This window comes from Hypomesus nipponensis, chromosome 22, assembly GCF_054491055.1.
Source record: "Hypomesus nipponensis isolate SF chromosome 22, ASM5449105v1, whole genome shotgun sequence".
In the NCBI taxonomy this organism is placed as follows: domain Eukaryota; kingdom Metazoa; phylum Chordata; class Actinopteri; order Osmeriformes; family Osmeridae; genus Hypomesus; species Hypomesus nipponensis.
The window spans coordinates 7,985,001-8,002,652 of NC_140382.1; the positions used below are offsets into that span (position 1 = coordinate 7,985,001).

Here is a 17,652-nt window from a genome sequence, read left to right on the forward strand (position 1 = left end):
AAGAGGGAGGGAGGGAGAGAGAGAGTGAGGGGTAGAGGACAGTACAGGTGGCTGAGGTGAACGAGGAGGAAGAGGGAGGGAGGGAGAGAGAGAGTGAGGGGTAGAGGACAGGACAGGTGGCAGAGGTGAACGAGGAGGAAGAGGGAGGGAGGGAGAGAGAGAGTGAGGGGTAGAGGACAGTACAGGTGGCTGAGGTGGGGGAGAACATCTGGGAGGTCCATCTGGGGCTTTAGGACAATCCTGTTACTCACAGATATAATGCATTAATAAGGTGGAGATCGTTTTTTGGGTCTGGGGTGTGTATCCGTGTTTCTATATTGATATGTGTGTGTCTGCTTGTATCTGTGTGTCTGCCCCTCACTTCCCCCCCCCCCACACACACTCCCCCAGGTGCGTGCCCCCATATTTAACCCGGAGCTGGGGGCCCATGAGGTGGACCTGATGAAGGATGCAGCTACGCTGGTGAGCTTTATCTACCCCGCCCAGAACCCTGACCTGCTGGACCTACTGGCCCAGAAGAACACCACAGTGGTCGCCATGGACCAGGTCCCCCGGGTTACCATCGCCCAGGGATACGACGCCCTCAGCTCCATGGCCAACATAGCAGGGTAGGAGAAACGCACAAACACACACACTACACGATGACAGGTACATCCATCTCTCCTGGCTCAGTTACTCTGATGTTTGGATGTCTCACTGGCGCAGTGTCGGGGTATATATCAACAAAAACAAACATACTGTTTTACAGTCTGGGAGTACAGTACTGTCAGCTGACTGTGTCCTGCTCTCCTCTCCGCCACAGGTACAAGTCTGTGGTTCTGGCAGCCAACAGTTTTGGACGCTTCTTCACCGGGCAGATCACAGCGGCAGGGAAGGTTCCTCCAGCCAAGGTGTGCTGCTGGCTTCCTACTACTAATACTACTACTACTACTACTACTACTACTATTAATATTACTACTATTACTACTATTAATATTATTACTATTACTACTATTATTACTACTACTATTACTACTACTACTACTACTATTAATATTACTACTATTACTACTACTACTATTAATATTACTACTACTATTACTACTACTACTACTACTATTACTACTACTACTACTACTATTACTACTACTATTACCTGTACTTCATTCATACTACACCACATCCATACACTGGGCTGCTGTACTGTCTTGTTTGCTACATCTCCCCCCTCCCCCCCAGGTGCTGATCATCGGAGGAGGGGTGGCCGGACTGGCAGCAGCGGGCACAGCCAGGGCCATGGGCGCCATCGTCAGGGGCTTCGACACCAGGTGGGTAGGAACATGCACGCTTTGGAGTTTTAACATTCAAGTTCGTTTGTACAAGTACACGTCTGGACATCTTGGTCTTGCTCCTTTTAACAGTTTCCTAGCAGTTTAATCTAAATCCTATATGGTTCTATATCCTGATTATTTTTCATAAATACATTTTTATCCTATCTGAACTAATCCTTTTAGTTATACTTCGACACTAATCACATTTTTATCAACAAGAAATGTAATATTAAACAAAACAAAACTCGTATGTACACACACACACACACACACACACACACACACACACACACACACACACACACTGAGTGCTACCTCCCTCTCTCCAGACTAGAGTGGAGATCAATTTAATTAGACTCGTTAACTTGACCCTGGTCAGGGTGAAGGGATTGGCTAACACACTTGACTGACTCTTAACAAGATTAGGAGTGGTCAGTTCTCCAACTGTCCACTAGGCTGCAGCAGCACGTACGGCCATACAGAGTGAGATGAGAACAATGAGAAGAAAGTGGCATTACAAGACTGGAGGTCTTAGGAGGCCAAGCAGTACCATCCCATGTCTTAGAACTGGTAGAGGTGTGTGGGAATCTACATCTCTGCATCACTCTGCCATGGTGTTTGATGTGTTTTCGATGTGTGTGTCCCTTCTCCTACCTCTTTATACCCCCCCCCAGAGCTGCGGCCCTGGAGCAGTTCAAGTCCCTGGGGGCGGAGCCTCTGGAGGTGGACTGTGAGGAGTCGGGGGAGGGCCAGGGGGGCTATGCCAAGGAGATGTCCAAGGAGTTCATCGAGGCTGAGATGAAGCTTTTCGCCAAGCAGTGCACAGAAGTGGACATCCTTATCAGCACGGCACTCATCCCTGGTGAGGACACACACACTCCACACACACACACTTCCATTCTTTGACCCAGTTGGTGTCGATAACATGACCCTCTCTACCCCCACTAAGATCTGGGATCAATCATGTCTGGTAGGTCTTGCAAAAGGGACATTCACTCAGGGTTTGACGTGTGTGTGTGTGTGTGTGTGCAGGTCGCCGGGCGCCCATCCTGATAACCAAGGACATGGTTGAGACCATGAAGGATGGCTCTGTGGTGGTGGACCTGGCAGCCGAGGCTGGGGGGAACATAGAGACCACCGTACCTGGGGAGCTGTCTGTACACCAGGTAAACAGGGTTGTTTGGTAGTCTGGACACCAGGTAACCAGGGCTGTTTGGTAGTCTGGACATCAGGTAACCAGGGCTGTTTGGTAGTCTGGACACCAGGTAACCAGGGCTGTTTGGTAGTCTGGACACCAGGTAACCAGGGCTGTTTGGTAGTCTGGACATCAGGTAACCAGGGCTGTTTGGTAGTCTGTACACCAGGTAACCAGGGCTGTTTGGTAGTCTGTACACCAGGTGACCAAGGGTGTTTGCTAGTCTGGACACCAGGTGACCAGATAAACCAGGTTGAAGCTGCCTCTACACCAGATTATCAGTGTAACCTGGGGTGGGTGGTGTGTGTGTGTGTGTTCCAGGGTGTGACCCACATAGGCTACACCGACCTGCCCAGCCGCCTGCCCACCCAGTCCAGCACCCTGTACTCCAACAACGTGATCAAGCTGATCCGAGCCATCTCCCCAGACAAGGACAACTTCTACTTTGACGTCAAGGAGCAGTTTGACTACGGGACCATGGACCACGTGGTGCGGGGGTCCATCGTCATGCAGGTACCACACGCGCGCCCCTGGAGGCCCGCACGGCCGTGGCGTCTACACCACGGGTGCTACATCCTAGAACGAGGCATGCGATGGGAATAAGAGGTCAACGAGAGGAGGTCAAGAGAGAAATGTTTGTATGATTCGTTTGATAGGATAGTCTTGGTAACAGCTGGACTTATTTAGTCACTGCTGTAGTCCTGCTGGTGATTAGGGGTTCTGTCTCATGCTCACACACACACACACACACACACGGAGACAGACAGAGGTGAGGTGTTGTTTAGTAGTGTGTTCTCTGCGTTGTGGGCCAGGCATGGTGATGGATGGTGGCGTGCCATGCGCGTGTGTGAGTGTGTGTGTGTTCCAGCCCTTGGCCTGCTGGCTGATGATGACTTATGCAGTCTGCTGTGAACATGATCCATGAGCCACTAGTGGAACTGCTGATGTACCTGTAATAGACACACCATCAAATGGAGCCCTCCTTTGATCTCAGATTGGAATACCTGGTCTGGGTTCACAGTAGCTTGATACCTTTGTGATTTTTCAGATGGATTAGTATCTCACCGTCATCCTTGTTGTGTCTCCCCCCCCCACCCTGCTGTCTCTTTCAGAATGGTAAGAACCTGTTCCCGGCCCCCCAGCCCAACAACATCCCCGTGGCCGCCCCCCCCAAGCCTCCGAGTGTGCAGGAGCTGCAGAAGGCCAAGGCAGCGGCCGTGTCCCCCTTCAAGGCCACCCTCACCACGGCCGGCATGTACACTGGAGGTGAGCCCCAAACACACACACACACACCCAATGTTCAGCTCTGTTGTGTTTGACATCTGCTGGGTCCGTGAGGGTCACTGCGCTGTCTGTCCCCCAGGTTTCACCACTCTGCTGGGTCTGGGCCTGGCCGCGCCCAACGCCGCCTTCACCCAGATGGTCACCACCTTCGGCCTGGCGGGCATCGTGGGGTACCACACCGTCTGGGGGGTGACCCCCGCTCTGCACTCCCCTCTCATGTCTGTCACCAACGCCATCTCAGGTGACACCCAACGGACAGGCTGTCCAGTCTCTCTGCTCCCCATTCCTCCTGCTCCCAAACTCCTCCCCCTCCTCCCTGCCGTCAGACCGATGGCTGGACGGCTGCCGCGGTAACCTGACTTGGAGGCAGGATGAGGTCGTGTGATCAGCAGTCTGGCTCGGGCTCTGAAACCCACTTCAAAGAGCACCTTCTCTGCCTGGCTTCTCCTCTCCATCCCTCCTCCCCTCCCTTGATCCTGTTTCACACATAGGCAACCTCTTTATAACCCTGGGTTAACACTGAGGGTGTGTGTGTGTGTGTGTTCTCACACACTTTGATTGCTGTGGAGAGTAGGAGGCGGAAGTGCCATGCTGTCTGGGTGAGCTAGAGCACTCTTGGGGTCTCTTTAAAGACCACACACACACACACATGTTGTGTGTGTCTGTGCTTGTCTATATGCCCTAGGTTTCCCAGACAGCAACATCACAGGGGCATGCTGGGATATCCTGCAGGGCGATTAGCAGGACCTACTGCACACTTCCTGTTAATTAGTTAAACCTCTCTCTCTCTCTGTCTCTCTCTCTGTCTCTCTCTCTCTGTCTCTCTCTCCGTCTGTCTCTCTCTCTCTCTGTCTCTCTGTGAAATGTGTGTGTGGCAAAGAGAGACCTCGGTGTGGCCATCACATGGCTGTGTGAGAGTTCCAAGCCCCCGTGTGTGTGTGTGTGTGTGTGTGGTGTCAGTCGTGACTACACCCAGACGTCACAGGCTGAGGATCTGCCTCCTGATGACCTGCTGCTGATGTCTGTGATCTCCATGTCCTGGAGGGGGGGGGGGGGGAGGGGAGCTGCGCAGAGAGGACACGGAGGAGCTGGAAGGCATCATGGGTCTTTGATGGGGATTGGTTTTGTAAAGAGAGGGGGGGAGGGAGAGAGAGATGGAGAGATGGAGAGAGAGATGGAGAGAGAGAGAAGGTGGTCTGTAGTGTTTCCTGTGCCAGTAAGGTACCCAGCTCGCTCTCCTTTGTTCTGCTGCTTGCATGTGACCAACTGGTGCCCTGGAATTCCAGAGAGGGACAGGAAACGCGTGCGCAAACACACACACACACATACATTGGGGTAAGTGTGTCTAGTTAGGCTGCTGCCTGCCTGGTAATGATTACAGCCTCGATGGTTATCAGGATTTCCTCTAGGGGGGTAGGAGCAGGGGAGGGGGGGGCGGGGGGGGGGGGGGATGGGGAGGACGAAAGGTGATTCATACTTGAAGGATTGTAACTTTTGCTCTTTAACAACCAACCTAACCCTCTGAGTGTGTCTCTCTCCCAGGTCTGACTGCTGTGGGCGGTCTCTCTCTCATGGGTGGAGGCTTGGCCCCCACCAGCACCGCTGAGACCCTGGCTGTTCTCGCTGCTTTCATCTCCTCCGTCAACATTGCTGGTGAGTTGCTCACGCAAACACACACACACCAACACACACACTCCCACAGGTCTGAAGCGGGCCCTGGTGGGCCTGGTCTGAGTCTTGGTCAGGGACCCTGTTCTGGTCTTGCTAGGAAGGGGGATGGGGGGGGGGGGGAGCGTAACGGGTAGATCAGAGGTCAGTTTAGTGAACCCCCCCCGGGGGCACGTCCAGGGAGGGCCAGGACACCAGGGTTCAGGGTTCATGGCGGGGTCTCCCTGCCCTGCTAATGAGGGGCTGGCATGGCCAAGTCCTTACGCCCTCAGATCTCCTGCCAGGGCAATGTGCAGTATTACACATGTACGTTCCTGTAAAGAACAGGTGTTTAGTTTCAGTTTTAGTGCCTTGCTGGGTCCGCTTCTCTGCCCGGCTTGGACTGCTGTACCCATAAACCCCGAGGAACAGGACAAACCCAACTCTCCACGTCTCTGCCTGTTCTGCTCGTTCGCTCCCTCTCTCCGTCCGTCTCTCCGTCTGCCTCTCCCTCTTTCCACCTCCGTTTCCTCTCCTCCTCTCTCCCGTTCCCCTGCTCTGGTCTGGCTGCACGTTTGGAGTTTTTCCTCTTGAAGTTTGGAAAGTCCCGTCCTTTCAAAGAGCAGCATTCCTAAGTCTGGGACGGTAATAGTCTCTTGGATCACCTGTGTGTGTGTGTGTGTGGGCTGTAAAAGTTGACAGGGTACTCTCAGGACAAAGAAGTGGCACATCCAACCAGCCTGGAAGAGCCCTGGTAGTAATCAACACATGCATTATTCCATGGTCTCTCTGCAACCTCTCTCCTTTCTCTCTCCCCCCCCCCCCCCCCCTCAGGTGGCTTCCTGGTCACTAAGAAGATGTTGGACATGTTCAAGCGGCCCACAGACCCCCCCGAGTACCACTACCTGTACATGCTTCCCACGGGTGTGTTTGTCGGAGGCTACGCCGCCGCCCTCCAGGCCGGGTACAACATCGAGCAGGTCCGCTTCACCTACGTGTGTGTGTGTTCTTCTCTGTGAGGTGCGTAGATGATATACCGTGTGTGTGTGTTTTGTCCTCTTAGATGATGTACCTGGGCTCTGGTCTGTGCTGTGTGGGGGCACTGGCGGGGCTGTCCAACCAGTCCACCGCCCGTCTGGGCAACGCCCTGGGCATGATGGGCGTGGCCGGGGGCATCGCCGCCGCCCTGGGCGCGCTCAAACCCAGCCCTGAGCTGTTGGGACAGATGAGCATGGCCATGGCTGTGGGGGGCACTGCTGGTGCGTATAGGGGTGGTGTGTGTGTGTGTGTGTGTGTGTGTGTGTGTGTGTGTGGGGTGGGGCGGGTCTGGATTGTGCGTGCTTCTTACAGTAACAGGGATGTCTTGAGCTTGTTAAATGTCAGATGTGTGTGAGTGTGTATGAGTGTGGTCTATAGATCAAACCAATTTGTAACTGGTCTCGACTGTGGTGGAGTCTAATGGACACCATCATGTCTGCATCGTGCACACACACGCTCACGCCAGCAGGTCTATCCAGTCAGGTTCATCTACATACTAATTATTCCAGGAAGAGCCAGACTAAACTGGCCTTCATGCTCTAGCCTGCTTCCAGATGCTCACAGTTACACACACACACACACACACACACATACACACACACACACACAAGGAGGTCCAGTAACAAACATGGTATTCCCTAAACATCCTCATCATTAACACCTGCCATCAGAATGGCCCGGTTCCCAGCAGGCGTGTGTGTACTGCAGTGTACTTACCCCCTCTCTTCCCCCCCCCCCCCAGGTCTGGGCATCGCCAAGCGGATCCAGATCACGGAGCTGCCCCAGCTGGTGGCAGCGTTCCACAGCCTGGTGGGCCTGGCCGCCGTGCTGACCTGCGTGGCAGAGTACATGGTGGAGTACCCCCACTTTGCCACGGACCCCACCGCCAACCTCACCAAGATCATCGCCTACCTGGGCACCTTCATCGGGGGGGTCACCTTCAGCGGCTCCCTGGTGGCCTACGGCAAACTGCAGGGTGAGCATGGGGGCGGGGGGGGTGGTGTGGAGGAGGAGGGGACGGAGAGGGGAGGGGAGGGGCATCTGGAAGGTCCTCTCCCCCATCCTCCTTCCCTCCAGTCATTTTCCACTTGCTCCTGAAAGCTGGAACTCATTATTCCTGGAGTATACACACACACACACACACACACAGAGTGCCCTGATCACCACAACCACCGTTGCCACCGTCTCCACCCTGAATCAATCCCTCCTTCTCCTCTCACTCTCCCATTTAAAGGGTCTTGTTTTCCAGTCGGTGCTTTTGGAAGGTTGACAGACCAGTTTTGACATGCCCCCACTCCCCTTCTCTACATACACTCTCTACATGCTGATCTGATATATGCAACGTTTTTTTCAGCTTTAATTTACTGTGACGAAGAGTTAGCTATGCAAAATCTAAACACAAACACACTGCAGTTGGACTGTGGCACACCCTAAACAGACACACACACACAGTCTATAATCACACCCTAATATTTGACCAAATGTGGGGTTGGGATTGAAATTGTTGTTTTGGATTGGCTTTGGCTTCCACAGTATGTGCTAACCCTGACCGTTCCCCCCCCCCACCCAGGGATGCTGAGCTCCGCCCCCCTGATGTTGCCTGGGCGACACATGCTGAACGCCAGTCTGATGGCAGGCAGTGTGGGGGGCCTGGTGCCCTACATGCTGGACCCCAGCTACACCATGGGCATCACCTGTCTGGGCTCCGTGTCAGCGCTCTCCGCTATCATGGTACTAGGGAGTGTGTGTGTGTGTGTGTGTGTTCTCTCTCTCTCTCTCTGTCTGTCTCTCTCTCCCCCTCTTGATGTGAGGTACCTGCTTCTGCTTAGCGGCGGCCCTCAGGAGAGATGTGCATTAGAGCGTGACCCTGCACTGATATCATCTCGCGCGCACACACAGCCCTGAAGTTTGAGCTTGTTTGCGTGTGTGCAACCTCCCTACGATCACGTTTCCCCTTTGATCTGATTGGTCCAAATGCCGTGGCGTGTACTGATTGGCCCTGTCCCTCCAGGGTGTGACCCTGACGGCAGCCATCGGCGGGGCGGACATGCCCGTGGTCATCACGGTCCTGAACAGCTACTCCGGCTGGGCGCTGTGCGCCGAGGGCTTCCTGCTCAACAACAACCTGCTGACCATCGTAGGAGCTCTCATTGGCTCCTCTGGAGCCATCCTGTCATACATCATGTGTGTGGTAAGGAGCCACACACACACACACTAACAGCAGAGCCTAACTCCTAGCTTGTTAGTGAGTGTGGGACCTGTTTGTGGTCCTTGTCAGACGGGTGCAGTTCTGCTACGAGCCACTAGGAGGACCTCTAACTATACCGATGCATCCATGAGGGCAGACCACGAGTCCCTCCTTATAACCTGATCTCTCTCTCTCATCATCTCTCCGTCCCTGTCTCTCTCTACCTCTCCCTCTCCCCCCTCCCCAGGCTATGAACCGCTCCCTGGCCAACGTGATCCTGGGGGGGTACGGTACCTCCTCCACTGGCACGGGCAAGCCCATGGAGATCGTGGGCACACACACCGAGGTCAACATCGACCAGACTGTGGAGATGATCAAGGATGCCCACAGCATCATCATTACCCCTGGTAAGCACACACACACACACACACAGGAGCATGCTAATATGGAATAAGTGGGTTTGGGTCTCTGAGGTCTTCGTGATGTGAAAAACAATGTCTGGGCTGCCCACATATTTGTAGAATTACAGCAGAGTTGCTCTGTGTGTTTGTCTAACCTCTACTATAACCTGTACTGGCCTTGTTAAATCACCAGCTAACGAGCTAAGGGGTGTATGGGGCATGAGGGGGGAGGCAGGCAGGCATCTATCCTTGGTGGTCTCCCTGTCGAGTAGGAGCTTTGTTAGAAACCTGACACTACAAAGTGAAACAAAACAGGGCTCTATCTCCAGAAGAGACCTCCCTCCCTCCCCACCACCATCACCACTCTGCCTACACATGGGGTGTAGAAAGCAGGGTGCACACACACACGCCAGGGCCGAGGCTGGGGCCGAGGCTGGGGCCGAGGCTGGGGCTGGGGCCAGGTTGTCTCAGCTCACCATGCTGGTGAGGTTTTCATCCTCTCTAACCTGATCACGGTCCCTTCAGTCCCCCTGGCACACCAGGGGAGGATCTGAGGCCTGGTGCTGCGTCATGGCTCTTCACCTCGGTGTGTTTATTTATAGTGTTGTGAAATAACACGGCCAATTATTCCATCTCCGGACTTCAAATGAGTGGAAAGAGCTTCCACTTGTATGTATGTGTGTGTGTGTGTGTGTGTGTGTGTGTGTGTAGGGTTATCAAAGCCATATTTAGTGGGTAAAGATCTTAACCATGCAGCCTCTCCCCTCCTCTTGACTGGGGTGTTTTCTGGCCACACCCCCCTGGTGCTGGACTGTGAATGGTTGAGCAGAACTGTAGCACCGGCCAGTCACAGCCTATTCAAACCCAACGTTAAGGAAGTGGAATTTATTGATTTCCTGAATGTTTGAAATAGTTCATACTTTCAGCTTGGTTGTATGGTTGAAATTTGAATGGTAAAATCATACACTCATAAATGCATAGCAAAGACATGGATGGAATACCAGGGTATTTCTCAATGTTTATTATTCATACAATATTTATGGGACACGGTACGATTTTACACTGTTACTCTAAACTCTCTCTGTCTCCTTCTTCATCCTCTCCCCCCAGACAGTAGAACTGTATTTCAGGTTCCAACCGCAGGTTCACTGTGTCTGTGTGTGTGTTTTCCCCCAGGGTACGGACTGTGCGCAGCCAAGGCCCAGTACCCCATCGCTGAGCTTGTGAAGACCCTACAGGAGCAGGGCAAGTCTGTCAGGTAGAGACCCTGAGCAACAACAGCAGAGAGAGAGAGACAGAGAGAGAGAGAGAGAGAGGCAGGGAAAGAAAGAGGGCAAGGGAGGGACAGAGCGGAAAGGGGGGGAGCGGGGGCTGGAAAAAGAGAGAGAGTACAGAGTAAGGATGGAAGGGGGGAGGTTGGGGGGGGCGTAGGAGAGGGAGAGAGGGAGGGCCGGAAGCCTGGTGTAATTCCCTCCTGTTTGATCCAGACTACAGCAGCTGCTGCTACTTACTGCATTTGTACTTGATTAGAGACTGGTCAGGGAGGTCCATCTTGTCCTCTTCTCCTCTCTCTACCTCTGGTCTCTCTACCTGTCTGTCTCCCTACCCTATTGCCGTCTATTTCAGATAGACTGAGATAATATCAGTCTCTAGTACAGTGTAATACAAACATTCTGTTAGATCTGGGATCACACACAAACTGCATGGAATGACATGACATGGCTAACTGAGTTTGAGTCTTTATGGCAGGAGATCAGAGAGTGTCGGGGGGGGGGGGGGGGGGGGGGGCAGCCACCTTCAGGCAGTGCTAGCCGAGCTCCGCTCCTCTGATCTCTGCTGTCACCCTCTGCTCACAACCCTTCTAGTGATTACCCACTCTGTTCCTCTCTCCTACTCTCTCCTCTCGCCTTCCTCCTTGCTTCCCCCCCCCCCCCCCTCTCTCTCTCTCTCTCTCTCTCTCTCTCTCTCTCTCTCTCTCTCTCTCTCTCGCTCGCTCGCTCGCTCGCTCGCTCGCTCGCTCTTCCTCCATCTATTTTCCTTCTCAGGCCTTTTACGACCAACGGTAGTAAAACTGCTCCTTCCTCTCATCTCACCAGCTTCCTGTCCTCGAACCCTTCTACTACTCCTGCTTGTCTCTCCTAGAGTCATCCTTAGTAGATGTATCTCATGTGTTGGTCTGTCTGCTGTCTGTAGGTTCGGTATCCATCCAGTGGCAGGACGCATGCCCGGGCAACTCAATGTCCTATTGGCTGAGGCCGGCGTGCCCTATGACATTGTCCTGGAGATGGAGGAGATCAATGAAGACTTCCCTGGTAGGTCCCGGCACACTGGCTCCATGGGTCTAATTGAGCATGAGGCACTTCCTGCAACTGTGGACTGTCTCTGACTGTGTGTGTGTGTGTGTCTGTGGCGACAGAAACGGATCTGGTCCTGGTGATTGGCGCCAACGACACAGTGAACTCAGCCTCTCAGGAGGACCCCAACTCCATCATCGCTGGGATGCCTGTCCTGGAGGTGTGGAAGTCCAAGCAGGTGAGCGCGCACACACACACACACATACATACAGGTAGCATGCATACCCCTGCCTCTAGCGTCCATCCCCCAGCTTCTCAGCCTCGACTCCCAGCCTCCAGTGGTGCTGATGACCAGGCCAGGCTCACCTCTGGCTGCACCCCTCTCTGTCCCAAATGCAGCCATCTGCCCCATGCATTATGGATGAGCTGTGTGTGTGTGTGTGGGAGGAAACCCCCATCTCCCTCTGTAGTCACCTGGTCATCAAAGAGCTTTTCTTACTTAGTTGGGATTGGTTCCCACGACCCTCCTGTTGATTGGAGGGTTCTGATACGATGACTGCATAGTTCCAATTTCCTTTCAGCGTGTGTTTGTGGTGGGGAGGGGTCGACTAGTCTCTGGTTCTACTTATTCTAGTCCAGGGAGTTTGGAACATAAAGAAAACATGCTCTTCCCCCGTGTGTGTGCGTGTGTGTGTCAGGTGGTGGTGATGAAGCGCTCTCTGGGCGTTGGCTACGCCGCCGTCGACAACCCCATCTTCTACAAGCCTAACACCGCCATGTTGCTCGGCGACGCCAAGAAGACATGTGACGCCCTGCAGGCCAAAGTCCGTGAGGCCCAGTAACCAGGGCCACTCACGGGAGGAGGAGGTGAAGGAGGAAGAGGTGGAGGCGGGAATGGGGTTCACATAGAAAAAGGCATCCTAGATGAGACACATCCCCATAGTCACCTGGCAGCCATGTTGGATAGTTGTGTTTTACGTGGGAGTTGTAGTTCTATGGTCCTCTTTCCTTAGAAGCACATCCAGTGAGGGAAAGGGAGATGAAGTGAATGAAGAGTCATATAAACTACTAGATAGACATACTGTTGTTGTCCATATACATAAGTTGTCATTTGTTTGTCCCCATGACAACAGACTTTCCTCTGTCCCTCTTTCCTTTTATGTGTGGTTGTCATGGCGAGAGTAGATGTCCTCTTAACTAGCGGGCCCTTGGCAAACACTCATTTAGTTGCGGTTGTTCTTGTATAGTTGTTCTCTAAACTTTTTAGTTCTTCTAAATTTTTAATCAAAGGAGAAAAGCAGATTGCTGACATTTTTATATAGACAGAAATTTGTTTTCATGTTAAACAGTTAACGTTTTATATTCCTGTTCAAGTTTTTGTATTCTGATCTTAGTCATGCCTAAAGTGTCTGATTGGTTGGAAGTCAGCACAGTCTATTGGCATATTGCTGACTGATTGTTTAAAAGCCAGCATAGTCCATCAACCTACGGCTGTCTAATTGGTTGGGAGGCAGCACCGTCCAATGTCCAGCCCGACCAAGGTGATAAACCAGTACAACTGTCTGCTTTTGTCCTTTCCTGTGAGTGTTGTGATTCCCTGTGCCTTCCATGTGTCTCCCAGCCTGTGTTGTGGTGGTGATGTCTGTCTGTGTGACCTGAGGGGACCAGGATCCAAAGGCTTTAGCTTAGCCAGCCTGACCTGTCCTGTCTAGGGCCTGAATGAAGACAAGCCCCATATGGGATTCCGTGATATGACTGTTAAATATCCATAATCGATAACCTGGTTAGCTGTTAATTAGTCCCCTGCCTAGCTTGGATGAACTGCGGATGTCAAATGGTTTAAGATGGTCCAACTTACCTGCATGTCCTCGAACCTTCTCCTTATCCCCCATATCCTACACCCTACACACAGGGTTAGTTTGGTATTAGGCGGGCTTAGACTGCTGGCAGAGGAACTGATGTTCATCATATTTTGACCATGACAACTACCCTACCTCTCCATAGAACCATGATCTGACCAATCACGTTTCATAGAACCCAAACCTGACCAATCACCTTCCAATCGGCATAACCTCGACTTGACCAATTGCCTTTCATAGACCCTTTGCTTGGAACCTTATCTGACCAATCACCATCCTTAGAACCTCAACCTGACCAATCGCCTCAACTTGACCAATCACAAATTGCATTACATAGTGACCTCCATTTTAACTGTAACTCCGCTTACTCCAATTCCATAACACATCTGTTTAGTTTCTTCAGCTGCGTCTGCATAGTGAGCTAGTGACTCTACAATTTGAAAGGTCATTACACACACACACGCCTCCTGGGGCTGTGTACTTACACACAGCTTTTCATCTTCAGATAGAGAATGCCAACCTGCCATATTTGTACGCTGTTGCCATTTATGAGATGATAAAAAAAAAAATTGAAGGGAAATTTGCAATTTTTGACTAAGAATAATTTGTCCCCCTTTTTCAGCAGAGTATTTTTTAATAGAGGGCCACGATACTCTAAAAGCTTTGTAAAACGGGCAGTTTGCAGTTGTGACATGTCAATGTTTTCATGTTTAGAGTGAAGAAGGAAATACTGTGAATGTTATTTTCTCTCCCAAATAAACCTGGAATTTAAACCTGCCGTCTCCGTCCTCCTGTGTTTTCAAACCCAACTGAGCGCCATGGCAACAAATGGGGGAAATGACATCCCCACTCCATGACTCATTCAAGAGCTTGTTGAGTAGAGAGCTGCACATCTCCAGACAGAGCCTGATGACCAGATAAGTGTTTGAGTAGCCCTCATCAACATGGAGACTCAGCCCCGGGTCCACTCATCAGTTAAGCATTCGGTTTGGTGTCCAGGCGGGGTGTAAAGAACAGGACAAGGTGTTTTGTGGAGCCCCGTCGTGTCCAGGTGGGCTTCCCGCTGCTGCTCCTCCGCTGAGCCCAGAAACTGGCCTTTTATCCTGCCGGATCTCCCAGATCAAGGGGAGATGGCGTGTGTTGTGATGAGGGTCACTTCAGCCTGTAACAAGTAGCACTCAGACAGGCTGATCACTCGGAGCTGTTGAGGTGCTGTGGTTTGGAGATGTGGTTCTGATAAAGCTTCACTTCTCCTGGGGAGCGAGGCCTATTGTCAGACCAGCATCTCCTCCGAGCTCCAGGCGAGGGGAGCAGGGCCGGGACAATCAGCCCCCAGCCTGTCCACGCCTGCCTCCTGCTGGGACCCGCCCAGCTCAGGCCAGCTCTCAGGCTGATTGTTTTCACTGGCATGCGATTTTAAAGAGGGCATTTTACTGCATTACACTCGTACGATGGGATTGAGTGATAAGCTAATTGTGTGTGTTTGTTGGACGTGTGTGTTTTGGGAGTTGTGGAGCAGATGTTTGGTGCATACTTTCTGTCCCCTACCATGAGGGTAATGTTCTAACCAGCTGTAGATTTATGTCCTCGTCATGAACACAAACACACACACACACACACTCAGTCCCCTACCCTGCGTTGTGGCAGGAGTTCCAACCATGACCAGGCATTCCTTCCTCTCCCTCCAGGACTTTCTTTGGCTTGCAATCTTAACAACTGCGGGTGCATCTCAGTACTCTACGGTAGAACCCTTCCCCTTATTTTCTCCTAGCACCCACCCTACTCCTACTCGAGGACACAGAACGAGGTGGCAGCAGGAGAGGTGGAGGAGATTCAAGGGAAAAATGTCCGAGGATTATTGAGTTCTTCGTATTTGTTGGATTCTAGTGTGAGATCTCCTCCAGATGCCAACAACCATCCCTCCCTCCACTGTCCCCCCGACCCTCCACCCAGCCCTCCGGGCTATCTGCTACACACACGTGCGTACACACAGAGGGTCTCTGGAACACCAGCAGCACATGAAACTGTGAGAAGAACGCAGCGAACATGGTTCCCTCGCCACATAATGGGCCATGATTGGCTTGTGGTTTGTCTCCGTGGACACGGCGGATGTGGCTTCCTGGTGGGACACTGCCTGCTGGGGGACCATTAGCGTCACTCGAGGCGGCCTCCCTGTGCCCCTGCCAACATCCAAACACAACGTGTCTGGCTGTGTCTGTAGCCGTGTGTGGAGCTGTGTCTGTAGCCGTGTGTGGAGCTGTGTCTAGCTGTGTGTGGAGCTGTCTAGCTGTGTGTGGAGCTGTGTCTAGCCGTGTGTGGAGCTGTGTCTAGCTGTGTGTGGAGCTGTGTGGAGCTGTGTCTAGCTGTGTGTGGAGCTGTCTAGCTGTGTGTGGAGCTGTGTCTAGCTGTGTGTGGAGCTGTGTCTAGCTGTGTGTGGAGCTGTGTCTGTAGCCGTGTGTGGAGCTGTGTCTAGCCGTGTGTGGAGCTGTCTAGCTGTGTGTGGAGCTGTGTCTAGCTGTGTGTGGAGCTGTGTCTAGCTGTGTGTGGAGCTGTGTCTAGCTGTGTGTGGAGCTGTCTAGCTGTGTGTGGAAGCTGTACTGTATGTTCCACATCACATGTAAAGCAGTCTGTTTCCCCTAAGTGGGTTACCCTAAGAATGGAGACTGAGAGGCGAGTGTCAGTCGTTTGGTCAGGTCACACAAGGGTTAATCAGTGTTACTGACTGAAGCTGCTGGATTCTGTCCCTTTGAAGAGTGGCCCTGCGTCGTGAGATCTGGCGTATAACAGCAGATCCATCATAACGCAGGCTGGCCCTTATAGCTGCAGGTAGGGCTGTAATGGCTTCTTACGGGATCAGGCTAAGTGCTGGAGAGATCTAAAGCACCGGAGCACTCTCTTTCATCATAGCTTTTATTTACCTTTTCTCCCTCTCTCTCTTCCTCTCTCTTCCCCTCTCCCCCTCTATCTCTCTCTGTCTCTCTCACACACACACTGCCCCAGCTCTGAGCCCTAATGTTCCGTGCTGTGTCCTGACTCAGGCTTGTTTACAGAGTGTGTGTTAGTGTGGGATTGAGCAGTGAGGGTCCTAAAAGCCCCCATTCGTCCTCCAGTGCCTCGTTTGACTGGCCCGGATGAAGATAAATGAACACACGCTAGCTTCCTCGTCCACTTCCACCTCCTCCCCTGCTCTATGTCCTCCCATCCTTCCTGTCCTCCTCCTCTCTTTGCCCTCCTTCCTCACCTCCTTCCTCCTCTCCTTCTTCCTATCTCTTCACTTCTACCAGTCCTTGTTCCTCCTCCTCTCTCCCTCGTCCTCCTCTCTTTCCTCCTCTTAGCTCGCCCCCTCACAATTCCCTCCCTCCACCTCTCCTTCGTCTACCTCCCTCTCCTACTCTCTCTCCTTTCTTTCTGTCCTCCTCTTCTGGTTCATCTGTCTAGATGGAGTTCAGTAAAGTAAACAGGAGTGTTTTAACTGCTTTTATTGACCAGCTGCTTTCCCCCTTCTCCACGGAGATAACATGAAGCGGGGGGGAGGGTATGGGTGGAATGGTGACTTTTTCTAGAGAGAAATACGCACACACACACAAAGTCTCTTGGCTGTGTTTAAGACCATGGTCAACGTCAATTGTTCAGTTATATAATAATAAATCCAATTCTAGCATACGTCGTCGATATGTATGATAGCTTGAAATCGTGAAGGCTTATTTATTATAGGTTTGGATTCTTATTATTATTATTCTTCTTCTTATTATTATAGCTATAGAAAGGCCCCTAGGGAGTGTCAAGAGGAGCAGGTCCAAATCATTCCAACATACTTGTTACATATGGCAATAAACTCAACTCGAACTTGAACTCCACATGCCTCTAGAATTGTTGGGATCTTTGTTAGATTATTGTATGACAATTCCATGTGAGTTCTTCCATGCAGCAGTTCAGGATCAGTAGCCTGGTGAGAAGCCTGACAGGTTGACATGTTCAGAGGGAAAATAAGAGTGTCATTGCAGGAGACCAGGGGTGTGATAAGAGAGGGAATCAAGTATACACTTTTTCTGCTTGGGCTGTCTGGGGGAAATCTGCTACTCGTTCTTTAAAACACACACACACTCACCCACAGCAGTATTGTGCAGAGTCAGCCCAGACTCCAGAGTATATAATGGCTCATCTCCTCACATGTTTGGATGTTAAATGGAGCTGTGTGTTCTGACGTCTCTGTCTCCGACATCACATAGCTGCTGCACCACAACAACACTTAGTGTGTGTGTGTGTGTGTGTGCGTATGTGTGGGCGCGTGCGTGCGTGTGCTTGTGGACGTGTGAGGTCGGGTGAGTCTTGTACACTTGGATAACAAGCTATCTCTTTAATGGCCCTGTGTCTGCAGAGAGACCAGTTGGATGGTCTCCCCTGGTCTCTGCGTCTTTTGAATAGACCAGCAGCAC

The 17,652-nt window shown here is 52.1% G+C and overlaps 1 protein-coding gene across 1 annotated transcript in view; it reads left to right on the forward strand.

Annotated features, from left to right (window-relative positions):
- The window catches only part of nnt (nicotinamide nucleotide transhydrogenase), an 18,947-nt gene extending 4,958 nt beyond the window's left edge, over positions 1-13,989 (forward strand). Inside the window, exons 4-22 of the mRNA XM_084686660.1 lie at positions 391-608; positions 803-890; positions 1,219-1,307; positions 1,985-2,172; positions 2,343-2,476; positions 2,827-3,018; positions 3,618-3,771; positions 3,869-4,030; positions 5,332-5,442; positions 6,271-6,416; positions 6,500-6,695; positions 7,217-7,450; positions 8,045-8,205; positions 8,486-8,665; positions 8,910-9,069; positions 10,240-10,321; positions 11,257-11,375; positions 11,480-11,595; positions 12,056-13,989. Coding sequence (XP_084542786.1) covers positions 391-608; positions 803-890; positions 1,219-1,307; positions 1,985-2,172; positions 2,343-2,476; positions 2,827-3,018; positions 3,618-3,771; positions 3,869-4,030; positions 5,332-5,442; positions 6,271-6,416; positions 6,500-6,695; positions 7,217-7,450; positions 8,045-8,205; positions 8,486-8,665; positions 8,910-9,069; positions 10,240-10,321; positions 11,257-11,375; positions 11,480-11,595; positions 12,056-12,199 — 2,874 coding nt within the window. The 3' untranslated portion in view covers positions 12,200-13,989. The remainder of the gene's footprint in view (positions 1-390; positions 609-802; positions 891-1,218; positions 1,308-1,984; positions 2,173-2,342; positions 2,477-2,826; positions 3,019-3,617; positions 3,772-3,868; positions 4,031-5,331; positions 5,443-6,270; positions 6,417-6,499; positions 6,696-7,216; positions 7,451-8,044; positions 8,206-8,485; positions 8,666-8,909; positions 9,070-10,239; positions 10,322-11,256; positions 11,376-11,479; positions 11,596-12,055) is intronic.
- Positions 13,990-17,652: the final 3,663 nt, after the last annotated feature.